The 13,037-nt window shown below is 44.6% G+C and overlaps 3 protein-coding genes across 4 annotated transcripts; 2 read left to right on the top strand and 1 right to left on the bottom strand.

Moving 5' to 3' along the window:
• Positions 1–931: 931 nt before the first annotated feature.
• si:ch73-335l21.2 (RING finger domain-containing protein) lies at positions 932–5,938 on the bottom strand. Of its 2 annotated transcripts, XM_068713325.1 has the most exons (3): positions 5,795–5,938; positions 3,350–3,467; positions 932–1,902 (listed from the first exon to the last, which is right to left on the bottom strand). In XM_068713325.1, exon 3 carries the CDS (start codon positions 1,815–1,817, stop codon positions 1,164–1,166), a length of 654 nt encoding a protein of 217 aa, XP_068569426.1. In that variant the 5' UTR covers positions 1,818–1,902; positions 3,350–3,467; positions 5,795–5,938; the 3' UTR covers positions 932–1,163. The 2 variants fall into 2 exon arrangements, with proteins under 2 accessions (XP_068569426.1, XP_068569427.1); XM_068713326.1 differs by lacking the exon at positions 5,795–5,938 and having other exon boundaries at positions 932–1,879; positions 3,350–3,551.
• On the top strand, positions 5,798–7,393 carry si:ch73-335l21.4 (E3 ubiquitin-protein ligase-like). The gene is made up of 2 exons (XM_068713327.1): positions 5,798–6,341; positions 6,987–7,393. Exons 1-2 carry the CDS (start codon positions 5,858–5,860, stop codon positions 7,043–7,045), a joined length of 543 nt encoding a protein of 180 aa, XP_068569428.1. The 5' UTR covers positions 5,798–5,857; the 3' UTR covers positions 7,046–7,393.
• A 550-nt stretch (positions 7,394–7,943) lies between these two features.
• LOC137874896 (serine-rich adhesin for platelets-like) lies at positions 7,944–11,400 on the top strand. Its single transcript, XM_068713869.1, has 3 exons — positions 7,944–8,029; positions 8,239–8,309; positions 8,585–11,400. The coding sequence occupies exons 1-3, from the start codon at positions 8,001–8,003 to the stop codon at positions 11,146–11,148; spliced, it is 2,664 nt and encodes an 887-aa protein (XP_068569970.1). The 5' UTR covers positions 7,944–8,000; the 3' UTR covers positions 11,149–11,400.
• The last annotated feature ends 1,637 nt before the right edge of the window (positions 11,401–13,037 follow it).

Genomic DNA, 13,037 nt, shown 5'->3' with positions numbered 1-13,037 from the left:
TTTTTACGTACTCCTCCAACTACCTCCACCTCCACCACCCCCCCCCACCCCACCACCCCCCCCCCCCCCCCCCCCCACACACACACACACACACACACACACACACACACACACACACACACACACGTATTATTCAGAGAGAATTAGTAGAAGAAATATTAGATCCTTTACTTAAGTATAAGTAGCAATACTAGAGTGTACAAATACTCTGTTATAAGTTCTGCATTACAAATATATTATATCACTGGATCATTATTATTGATACATTAATGTGTCATTTATTATGTATTTTATGTTTTGCATTAATAATCTAAATTTGCAACGTAACTAGTTACTTAAAAATAAATGTAATGGAGTAAATGGTACAATATTTGCCTTCAAAATGTAGTATAGTAGAAGGTTAAAGTATCATAAAATGGAAATACTCAAATACAGTAGGTGCAATAACCTCAAAATTGTATTCAAGTACGGTATTTGAGCAAATGTATTAGTTATTTTTCACCACAAGAAATTAGTATTAAAAAAAATATTACATATAACATAGCCCACCTAGTTTTTAACTACTGCTTTCAGATAAATGCAATGGAGTAAAAAGTACAAGAGTAGGTAAAAGTATTCGCTAAGGATTATTAACCCGGCAGCTTCAGGTCCCAATGTTCCTGTACATTTCAATCAGTTGGTTTGCAGCACTTTAATGACCTGCTAATATATTTGTGATCATGCTAATAAACTGAAATAATAGAGGTCTGAAGGCAGGTCGTTCATCATTCCTATATCTTTATTCCTATATCCCGACGCAGCGTAAATGTGTGACGTATAAGGTAGCTTTATTCACGTGTGCATTGGCAGGACAGTCTTCAGCTGCATAATAACAAGCACAGAGAGTGAAACTTTATGAAACATTGGAGAAGGCATATTTAGTGTTTAATCGTTTATTTACAGTCACCAAGTAAACCACCAGAGGGAACTCTTCATCAATCCACCATTAATGAAAGAGCAACATATGCAGTACAGTGAGTAAGGATTGGAGTAAGTGGTAGTATTATATAAATTAAATTAAAGTATAATTTGAGTTGGTCCCATACACTTTACTTTTACAGTGTGACTATCTATGTCAACAACTATATCTGCTATAAAAAAAAGGATATAAACCCTGTTTCCTTTTAAAGTTTCCTGTTAAAAAACTGCGGCCCGAACACCACCACGACCACGCAGGTGATCACGAACAGCACCCAGAAGGTGACGGCCAGCACCTGCACCCGGAACAGCGTCTTCTTGCTCTGCTGTATGACCTCGTCTTCGCCCGCCAGGCCCGGCGCCGCGCCGTACGGCCTCTCCGGGTGCATCTGCTGCACCCGCAGGCTGACGGTGGGCAGGATGATGAAGCGGGCGTCTCTGCTGTCGCCCTCCAGAGAGAGCACCACCCTCTGGGTGACGGTGGCCAGGCGCGTCGCCACGGCCACGGGCAGCCGGAAGGCCACGGGGGGCAGCCCGGCCAGGATGCGGGAGTTGCAGGGCAGGGAGAGGACGTCTCCGGTCTCCAGAGGGGTGAGGTGGCGGCAGAGGGGGCAGGGGAGGGCTGGCGTGATGCCGGCGGCGTCGAGGGGCTCGAGGGGACACAGCTGGATCCTTTTCAGGCACTCGGTGCAGAAAACATGGAGACACTCCAGCATCCGGGGGCATTTGTTGTACTGGTTGTACTCCTGGTAGCAGATGGGACACTCCACATCCATGGGCTCCCCGGGGGTGGTGCTGAGGCTGAGCGCTGCAGCAGCTGGGTCCCCCTGCTGGGGAGCTGGGACAACACCCCCCGTCATGGTGGGGAGGGAGGGATGGAGTTGGGTGCTCAGTGATGGCAAGATGCAACTTGTGGAGGGATCTTTAACAGAAGACGGTAAAAATCTGTAAAGACAAAATAACCTTTACTGAAACTAATAGAACCCCAGAGGCTTATGTGGCTTTTTACATTTTTAAATGGCAGGATCTGCTCTCCCTGGGATGCCGTTGAAGTTTTATGGACAGATTCCACAGCCCATGAGTCATGGCGTTCATCCATTTAACCACACAGCCATCCGCCGTCGAAACATTCCCTCTTCACAATCACTCTGAATCCATGCAGTGTGTGCTGGCCTATGCTCACTCAGATCATGTCCAGGGAGAACGGGAATACAAAATATCAAGAAAAGCTGTAAAAGGAAGTCCTGAGTCACTGTAATGCTGTCTGCATGTGTGCACGTCCACTTCTCTCCACTCAGTTATTTTAAAAAAGGGCCACTCCATTGATTTTAGTGAGTGTTATTCAGTTGTATCTTCGAGAAAATAACCCAGACGATGTCATTTATCTCGGCTTGGACTTTGGACGAAGTCGACAAACTGAAAGCATGGTGTTTGAAAGATGTGTGTTTACTAACTAAACACACGTTTGAGTTGCATCACGTTAAATGTATGACCCCAAAGTTTTGGTATAGCTTGACCTTTACCTGAGAATGTATGACCCCAAAGTTTTGGTATAGCTTGACCTTTACCTGAGACTAAAAGTGAGAATCTCTGCTTCACGGTGAGTCAATTTTGACTATTCATTTGTAAATTAGTTTCTTTTCTGCCAACTTCATAGAAGTGCAATACTCAAAATAAAAGTTGTTGGAGTGGCCCTTTAACACGGAGGAACATGTGAATGATTGTAATCTGCTGAGCCTGGTAGACAAAGAGTTTGCCACCAAGAGCTAAAGAGGATTGATGCTGCTTCATTCAATAGAGGGCTGCAGCCAGCATTAGCTTAGCATAAAGACTGGAAACGGGGGGGGAAAAGCTAGCCTGGTTAAAAAAAAAGATCCATCTAACTTCACAACTGTTTTTTAATCTTCAGTTTTTGTACATAATTAGGCTACCTGCTTCCCCTAGTTTTATGCTAAGCTAACTTGCGGCTAGCATTAGATTTGCTTTACTTTACTGACACTTTTGTTGTTGTTGTTGTTGCTCACATGGGACAACTACCCAAGATCACTCATGGGGGGGATTGTTGCTAAGCAGATGGAGTCTCCTTTGAATTGGTCCATGGCAGCACATCGCCTGAAACCTTTTTCTTTCATAAGTCTACTCTAGAATCAGAGCAAAAACAGGAGTTCAAATATCATTTACACCCACAATAAGCATGTGTGCTTTACTCCAAAAATCACAATATATGTAATGACAACCTGTTGTAAAAGGGTAATGTTGAAACCGGCCCTGAACAGCTGCTCTGTATAAACAAACGAGCCCTCTTGTATCATCAGGTTCAGTGAGATTATATTGAGAGAAACTGGCAGCGATCTATCTCTACACCAAGGAAGCAGATAAGAGAGCCACTTACCGCACACACCCCTTTGATCAGCGCACACTTTGGTGCTCGCCTCCGACCCCGCTCAGTGTTCTCCCTGCTCCTCATGTTGGTACAGATCTCATCCTGGCGGGGTGGCTTCCTCCCTCTTCTGCGAGCACATTAAACCACTCAGATTTCTACCTTAATTATCCCGTACAGCTGCACGAGGCTTAGGCTCGGCTTGCTGGCAACCCTCCCGTTTCTTTTCGCTCCGTCTTAACTTGATGTTGCTCGTCCTCCTCTCTATCCGTGGAGTCCCCCCCCCCCCCCCCCCCCCCCCCGTGGGGCATCTCTGTGGTTTGCTCGGCAGTAATTAAACCCTCGGTGATGTGAAGGTAACCAGGACACACAAGGCAGAAAATGACAGATTCGGAGTCGACTTACTCGACTCTAACTTGCGTAATGTTATCGTGCTTCCACACAGTCAGCATGTCGGATGTGTTAAAAATAGCCTTGTGAATTAGGGTGCAGTTATTAACAGCCTTGCATGTTTCTACATGTTCTTTTTCATATTTAAAAACCATCGCACAGTCTAGTGGGAGTCAATGACTAAAGACAAGTGTAAATAAATTGCAAGCACATAAATGTGTGTATGTTCAGAGCGTGGTGAGTGAATTATTGACAGATACACATGATAACCTGCAGCACGGTAACTGTTGCACCCGATTGAATGATTTCCTTGTTGACAGCATGTCCTGTACAGATGCCTACTCAGCTGGCGAGGTGAAGACTCTGTGACATGATCTTTAAACTTTCAGCCAGAAGTTACTAAAAAGAACAGACCAGACACTCGGTGTAATGAGAAATGAATGTTCCTATTCGTGGGGTTAGGACAGTTTTGCAACCATCGGGCCAAACTGAAAGCAGGAATATTCTTCATCCTGTTTATAAAGAAATCCCTCCTTTAAACATTTGACGGTAAATGATGGTCGACAAAATCCAGAGTCTTTGTTCTGTAAACTCTGAAGTTCAGCAGAAGCTAAAATGACAGTTACATTCTTATTAGTACCACATTCCCACTTTGTGTTACCGTCTCTGTGCTGTGTCTCAGTAAAGAAACACCGCCTGTGAACGCACAAAGAATCCATTTTACTTGATTTGTAACTCAGGCTGTTGAATATACTGTTAGCTTCACATTAAGTCTAAAGTACAGCTTTGATCAGTGACTGGTAACGTCGTTCCCCATCACTCACTTACACTGGAATCACTTTAAAAAGGGATTTTTTTTTTTTACAGCACCAGGAACAATTACAAGAACTACCATCAGGTCATTAAAGCGGTTAAAGGTGACGATCCACATCGAAGTCTAGATTTCAATTTAAGCCAGCCTTGGTAGGCCGACTCTGAAAGTGACATGTCGACGTTGTTGCTTCGGGATGAGTACAACAGTACAGTAGATCACCTATGCATTCAATGTAGTAGCACAACATAAATGAACTCTAGCTCAGAGCCAAAACAGCCTTTTACTGTGAAAAGTTCACAATCAATCATGTTAAAGAGAAGTATAACTTTTTTTAGTTTTTTTCCTTTAACTAGAGACATTTCCCTTTGAGCAGCCACAGTTTTCGGGAAAAGTTCTCTTTTGTCATCAGGTCAAAACAAATCACCTTTACAGTAAATTCAAAGCGGGAGGCAAAAAGCGGGAATGGCTACAAAAAAATAACAAAACACACAAACACACACACACACACACACACACACACACACACACACACACACACAAAGCTTGTGATTATTGGCCAGGGTTTCAGCGGATATCACCATGAAAGGAGTTCATGCCGGAACAACTGATATGAGGAGACTTGTTTGGGGATTACCATGGCGAGGAAAAGGTGACGTCACTTTTGTCACACACACACACACACACACACACACACACACACACACACACACACACACACACACACACACACACACACACACACACACACACACACACACACACACACACACACACACACACACACACAGACAGACAGACAGACAGACAGACAGACAGACAGAGAGAGAGAGCTCTAACAGAAAAAAACAATTACATTAAGTGGGGGGAATTTTAAAAAGCACATTGTTGCTTAACTTCAGATAAAGCTTTTTGAGCGGACATGCCTCTCAAAGAAAACACTAATTTTCCCGATATGTTGTGAATGTAATCAGTAACATATGTGGTCAGCTTGACCCTGGCTGTGAATGTGTCCTGACACTATAGAGTCCATATACATTGACCCACAAGACACACAGGAGGAGGTAGGAGTGTGTGTGTGTGTGTGTGTGTGTGTTGATTCGTGTTGGTACTTTAGGTAGTTTCATTGCATCTGTAGTAGCTTATTTGGAGCTTGATGACTCATGTTTATTTGGCTCAAGTCCACTACAGTTTCTCTCGTCATCCTCCCACACTCACGTCGTCACACCCTGAGTTATAAACCCTGGAGAGCTCACCTCTTGATTCATTGAGACTTTGAGGTAACTTCACTGAGACACAGCCCGGGTCCAGAAAGCAGGATGTTCTCAGAGCACGAGTGCGGGATTTGTTACCAGACCTACAACGCAGGGCGTCGGTGTCCCCGGGAACTCCACTGCAAACACAGCTTCTGTGAGAGCTGCCTGCTCCTGCTGGCCCTTTCACGACCCCTGGGACCCGATGGAGCCGACAGACTCATCGTCTGCCCGCTGTGCCGACACACCACATCCATCTCCGGGGAGGGGAGGGTGAGAGCCGAGCTGAGGGTGGACGAGCGCGTCCTGGAGCGGCTTCTAGTCTCGGGAGTCCTCGACAAGGAGGAGGAGGAGGAGGAGAAGGAGGAGGAAGACCCGGTCGGTCACGTTCAAGACGGCTGTGACGACACCGAGGAGCCGACGCTTCCCGAGACTCCAGCCGAGGAGAGCGACTCCTCCACGGGCTCCAGAGGCGGGAGGCTCCGGCGGTCTTGTCGGAAAGTTTGGCGGCTGGTTAGTGGGAAGGACTCACGGCAGAGGGGCGGAGGAAGTAAGTCAGGCGCTCATTGTGGTTCACGATAAGTTAATGTGACAGAACATTTGGGAGTTCTTAAAATGAACAGTTTGTGAATAGGGTTTGGTGGTAACATAAGCTACTTAAAGTATCAAAAGTAAAAGTAGACTACAAGTACTCTATGCAAAATGGATTCTTTCAGAGTTTTAAATTATGAACTCTTCAAGGTCCTGACAGATGATAGCCTTCAGTTTTTTATGTTACACTATGTAATAGTTTGTACACACAAAGTAGTATTCAGATAAAGTGTTCTTCCAGGACTTCATGTGCTCTCCTGTTATAAAATTGTATCATTCCTTTTTAGAACACGGTGACCTCATTAAAATCCCAGCCGGTCTAATCAGCAGCATAACTGAGAACACCTGTGAGGTTATGAGGCCTTTAATCCAGGTCATAACGATGGCGCATATGTCATCAATTGATCATATGTAACTAGTAGTTAAATAAATACAAAGAACCACACCGCTGATATCTCTTGTGGAAGTACAACTAGCCAACATGAATTTGAGTTGTTTAGTATTAAAAATAAACCTGACACCAGAAGAAAAAAGTTATATTTGAAAAATAAATAGTGGATGAATATTGATCTTTTTCTAATGTGTCCTGTCTTTCTTTTAACAGACTGTATGACCAATGATGACTTCAGGAGCTTCGCCATGATGGCCTCCTACATGTTTTAAAGATTCCACAACTTCAGATACCTGGGCTAATGTGATACGATATCTATTTTTAATGGTCCTCCTTTGCAACATGGACTCATGATGATTATGATTATTATGATGGCAATGAAACTATGCTGGCAAGACACATTCAGCAGTGATTTAATTCAACTTTTCTGCTTTCTGAATGCATGTTTAAATGATGACCACTATGTCGCTGTTGCAGTGAAATGAGGAAAAAAATGGAAAACTTGTGAATCACACTAATGTATATGATAATGTATATATTTATTTTTTTCATTAATGTATTTAATTTGGAAATATTGTTACATATTTAAGGACAAATAAAGAGTCCTGGTTTCAACTCAATTTGTGGCTTCTTTTTTATGGGAATTTGGGTGAGTCAGTGTGTGGGTTATAAAGAATCGAAACAATGGTGTGTGTGTGTGTGTGTGTGTGTGTGTGTGTGTGTGTGTGTGTGTGTGTGTGTGTGTGTGTGTGTGTGTGTGTGTGTGTGTGTGTGTGTGTGTGTGTGTGTGTGTGTGTGTGTGTGTGTGTGTGTGTGTGCGTGCGTGCGTGCGTGCGTGCGTGCGTGCGTGCGTGCGTGCGTGCGTGCGTGCGTGCGTGCGTGCGTGCGTGCGTCCAAAAATGCAGATAAAATGAAAGCTGACTTTACAAAGTAAACAAATCTAGGAGGAGGGAAGAGTATTCTTTTGTTTAAAGAAAGTAAAAGATAAATACACACAGCAGGGTAAAAGAAAAGACAGAAAAGTATTTTACATGAAATGAGCCAAAAATGGGAAGCCATCCGACACCAGGTGAACAGCATTGCATCCAATTAGACTCACGACCAGCAGCAGTGTGTCAAGGCTCAATGTGAATCACTTGTTTTTGACAAGTAAAACGCATGGATTGACCACACCACTGCAGCTTATTTTAAGGTCTTAGAAACCCTGGCAGAAAGAAGCTGTCCATCATGTTAGAAACCTCTCCTCTCCACTCAAGGTAAATATCAATTTAACAATGTTTCCCCAAATGTAATCAGAACATTTGAAAGGGGTTGGTGATTATTTTTGAGTGACAGCATTATGATTCCCATTAAATTACAACAATATTCCTGTGTGTGTGTGTGTGTGTGTGTGTCTGTGTGTGTGTGTGTGTGTGTGTGTGTGTGTGTGTGTGTGTGTGTGTGTGTCTTCTTTTTTCTCCTGCAGACTCTTGTTCGTTTGTGCGCTGGCTTGTGCAGCTGTCATGCCATTCATCATGTGTTCAGATGCTGCAGGAGGTGAGCAACACAAGCAGGCCAGTAACTGTAGTGAGCTAATGCTCATCTTTTATGAGAAGTTATAAAAATGTCACAAGGATGATTTGGTTAGGTGGAACCGGGAAGCTTCTCTTTGCAATTTCACAACAATGTAGAGAGATAAGGTTGTTATTTCTCTGTAGAGATTTATAGCAACTTCTATAAACACATTTGGAAGTGTATTTGATATTGAGACATGATGATGTGTTGGACAAATTATCAAAGAATAACTCGTTATTTCATTGTCCTCCTTTCAGCCAGTCCCAAAAAAAACCAAGTGGACACTGGAGGGAGGCACATCGTCCTGAGACGAACGCATACTCCACACAGTCAACACCATCCCCTCTTTTCTGGTCTGCCATCACTCCACACTGGAGCTAACAGCGAAACTGAGAAGAGTGGGAATTACGGAGGAGCCTCGTCAATCATTTACCATCAATCGAATCCGTCACGGGTCACAGAAAGTAGCTTCGGTTACAAAAACAACAGTCCAGATAGCAGACAGTCCCGAGCGGTAACAACTAGTGTGCCAAGTGGAATGAGCTCGGCAACCAGCTACCGCCCTCTCTCTTATAATTCATACCCAGTTTTCATTAAAAAAACATCTTACAAACAGGCTGCCAGTCCCTTTCATCAGCGCTCCAGTCCTCCAGAAGTGTGGGACGCCAAAGAAGCTCACAGATCCAAGAAGCTCAAAGAAAAAGTTCCCAAAAATGGCTCTCCCTCTTTTTTTTCCTCTCAGACTGGTAGATATCGGAGTACGTTGCGGCCAACTTCAAGAGGGCTTTACAGTGGCTATAAAGAGACAAATGAGCGCTCTTCGGCCGGGGCGCGGAGAACATCTAGTGGGATTCTATCAAGCAAATTTTTCGGCCTCGCGAGTCAAACTGCCCCTCGTGCACCATCAGTCAGCAGCAGCTCAGACGCCTCTGTAATTAAAAGCATCCCCAGCCCAGAAAAGCTGACACCATCCATCACGGGTTTCTCCCAGGGGTTGTACTCTGCGTCCGGCAGCGTGACACCGAGACGCAAAAAGATGCAGTCGTATCTGTTCAAGGACTCCCAAACTGCTTTTGGTGGACATGGGACAGTTCAAACGGTCCCAGACGAGGGACCGCATAAGCAAAGGGCCTCTAAAGTCACGAGCAGGTTTGCTTCAAATGCCAAACGATTACAACAATCACGAAGAAAAGACCCCACCCCGAACGTACGACATCTCTCTGATAATGCTAATCCACTCCATCATAATAATAAGGGGGCCCATTATGGTACTCAGACAGATGGTTTCGCCAAATATCAGCGCACAGCTCGAGTCTCTGCTCCGGGGAAAGACGGCATCATGGGAAGTAACTACGCGGCTGGCAGCAGTAAATCTGTAGTAAGTAGCATCAGTGATGCAACCACAAGAGGATCAACGCACGCGTCCACATCTGGACAAGCTATCAAAAACATCTATGGCTTCAAAAGATTGGAAAATTCTAAATGGAGAGCTGCAAAGGAGCCGCCCATTCCCTCCTTCAGTGGCTCCAATGAAAGGATCAACTCTGGACGATCCAGCTTCGACAAAGGAAAGGGCTCTAAAATCACAAATACAAACCGTCCTTTGTCTCCAAAGTACAGCTTTGGTCAGAGAGAAGCATCTGCTACACGGGCAAAATCAGAGAGGACACCTACAGAGTACTCTGCACCTTCTCCTCGCGCACATCAGGATCTCGCATCAAGATTTAAGGAAGCCCGGCCTCGGCTACCTGATAGTGACGCCGGTGTGGACAGCAACCCAGATCACAGACGGTTCAGAATCCACAAAAGAATATATGGCTTCAAAGCATTTGGCCCTGGATCACTCGAGGGAGCCAGAACTTCAGTCAGTGAGCCAAACGACTCTGCCAGAGTCCAGCAAGCTTTTGAAGGTTTTAAACTCAGAAGCCCACAGTTCTGGCAACCAAAGAGCAGCCGTATAAACACAATGAGCCGCACTGAGCCAGGCAGTGAAGACCATAAACCACTTTTAAAGACGGCAGAAAGCGCTGATTCTGTCTCCAGTGTTACACCTGACGAATCCACAAAGAAACACAAGATCGATTCGCTCCTGGTGTTTCCGCCTATTCAAAACAGAATTGAAAACGCTGATGACGAAGCGCACAAACAAAATCCAGAAAGTCACAGAATCTCCTTAGCTTATTTCAGGTCAGCGGGGGAACCGGACACTGAATCCAGACCCAAATCTGAGCCGGGAACACCAGACAAAACCGAACTTTTCGCAAAGATGGCGAGCCTGCTCAACAGCACCGTGAAAGGCCAAGCAAAGACTCTCAATGAATCCGCTCCCATCAATGACACGGCAAAGGAAGCCACGGTCAGGGTAGCTATCACCTGCGCCGACATTCTCAGAAGAGCCTTATTCAGCAGTGTCACAGCTACAACCCAGACGCCAACCGCACCGGCTGATAAGGACGACTTTCCAAACACCACCACTGCTGCTGCTGCTGCCGCCGAGCAAAAAGAAGGAGCGGGTAATTTGACCTTAAACTCTCAGGAAGCTGTGCGTAGTGGAGACAACACGAGCAAAGGTCCTGAAGACATTGAGGAAAACAAGATGGCCGTCGGAAGTGAGGACGTCGACGATGACAAGAAAACATCCGATTTCTTCCTGGATAATGAAGGAAGTGGAAGCGGGGGTTTTAATGTGTCTGATGTTTTGTCAACCGCCGCCACAAAGAGTCAGGGCCTGAGCGAGGACTTGTCAGAGCTGGAGTATCTACGGATATCAACCGGGAACATCTCCTTCAAGTCGATGACACTGGCCCACACAGAGCCGTGAGAGAAACGTGTCGACATTGTCATGTGGTCGTAACAATCCCAATAAAAGATGGAAAAGTATTTGAGATTCTGTTCGTAAAATTACTGAATTAATGGATGTTTGTTTTTTGTTTTTTTATAATAAATCTCACCCAGAAAAAAAATCTTAGTGTTTGGTAAGAAATAATTCTAATGATAATAATTATCAATGTGAAAACATGTTAAATAATTGTTAGCCTTGGTCCTGCTTTAGTTGATCTTATATGATATTAAACTCTAGGAAACAAAAGGCCTTTCAAATAGTTTCCTCAGATTGGTTTCATTCACTAAAGTAAAAAACACTCTTCTGGCATGACAAGCAGATACTGGGAATTATGTAAAAAATATTATGTTCTATAAACGCTAACACAGCATTATTAGTAAAACATTCTCCGGGCTAAAAAAAAAAATCCTCCTCTCTGGAAGAAAGCTTGGTTCAAAACGTGGTTTCCTGAGCATAACTTTTGCTTAATTTTAGCAAACGATTTGCATAAAGTAATGTCGAGTACGAGGAGAGGAAGCAGAAGAAGGTCATACTTGAGGCTTTTTATAAATTGATTGTATTCCCATTCCTTTGTGTCCTCATTCCCAGGCAGACCGTGGCTATTCAGCGTGCTGACACAGATTTTCCACCTCCTTCTTTCGAGCTTACAAGGAGTGTTTCAGCATGCTGGTCTCTGGGTTAACACGCTATGAGGTGGAAAAACCTGGTCCTTCCCCTTTTGTTTGAAGGTCTTTTTAGTGACTTTGCCAAACCATTAATAAAGAGTTGTTGAAGAAAACAAGCAATTGAGTGATTTGTTCCTCCTGATTTAAGCCATAAAGGAAATACAGACTGTCACGGAATGTGTTCGCTAGTTTCAATCACAAGAATGTGCTCGTCATTATGTTGCTACACTCTTATTTATGTTAATAGAAACTGAACTGTACTATGCATTATACCTCTAGTGAGTTTATCTACATATACAGCACGAGCAGAGGGAAGAAGTGCCACTAGATGGCGATAGTCGTCCATTTTCCTTCGCCACACGTGACATCAAGTACTGCGTGTTGGTAGTTCTCATGCTGTGGTGTCCTTTTGGGCTGTACTTTGAAGCAAAAGGAATTTAAAGAGGATCAGATAAATTGCAGAATTACTGTTATGGATTTAAGCTTAAAAAGAGCTTCCAATTAAGAGCAAAATTGATGTTTTTGCTCCCACTGTTATCAATCAGCCAACCAGGCGTTCAGTTTTTCGAGGGCATTGGGTCCACACTATGCTCACATCTCAGATCCCAACATGTCCATTCACAACACCTGACCCTTCACCTTTTTTCCCAGTGAGCCAGCGCCACCTAAACACCGGTTCTACGCTTGTCCTCGATCTACGAGCTCAAAGGGGCCCCAAAGAGAGGGCGGGAGGGTTTGAGGGATCCGTCAGTCAAAGTTAAACACATTGTACATTGGATTAACGCCACCCCTCCTACCACCATACCAATACCCGTGGAAAGTGGGACCATCCACTTTCCCATAGGGCTGAGAGGTATTAAGTATTAAGGTGCTATGATGTTATGTTGTCAAGGCGTTGGCCTGCCGGCTCCTCCAAAGTTCCCCTCTCTCTGCGCTGCCTTTTGGGTATAGCCGAGTGTTCCTGGTTCACACACTCCCTACCTTTCAGAGTGTGTGTGCTGGCCTATAATATTCCCCCTGTGTGTGTGTGTGTTTATCACAGACAGTGTGTGCCCCCCCCCCCCCCCTTCTCCTACTGTGAGGGGAATTCTGTACCATGTGTCTGCGGTTTTCAGGGAGCTTTCAAGGAAAAGGAAAAAAAAAAAAAAAGCACAGAGGCCTCACAGTCCCCCCCCCCCCCCACCGTCACTCCCCCAAAACACC

The sequence above is a fragment of the Cebidichthys violaceus genome, unplaced genomic scaffold, assembly GCF_023349555.1.
Source record: "Cebidichthys violaceus isolate CVI_PGR_0920_01 unplaced genomic scaffold, fCebVio1.0.p SCAF_19, whole genome shotgun sequence".
In the NCBI taxonomy this organism is placed as follows: Eukaryota; Metazoa; Chordata; class Actinopteri; order Perciformes; family Stichaeidae; genus Cebidichthys; species Cebidichthys violaceus.
This window is presented reverse-complemented; position numbering and strand designations above follow the sequence as displayed.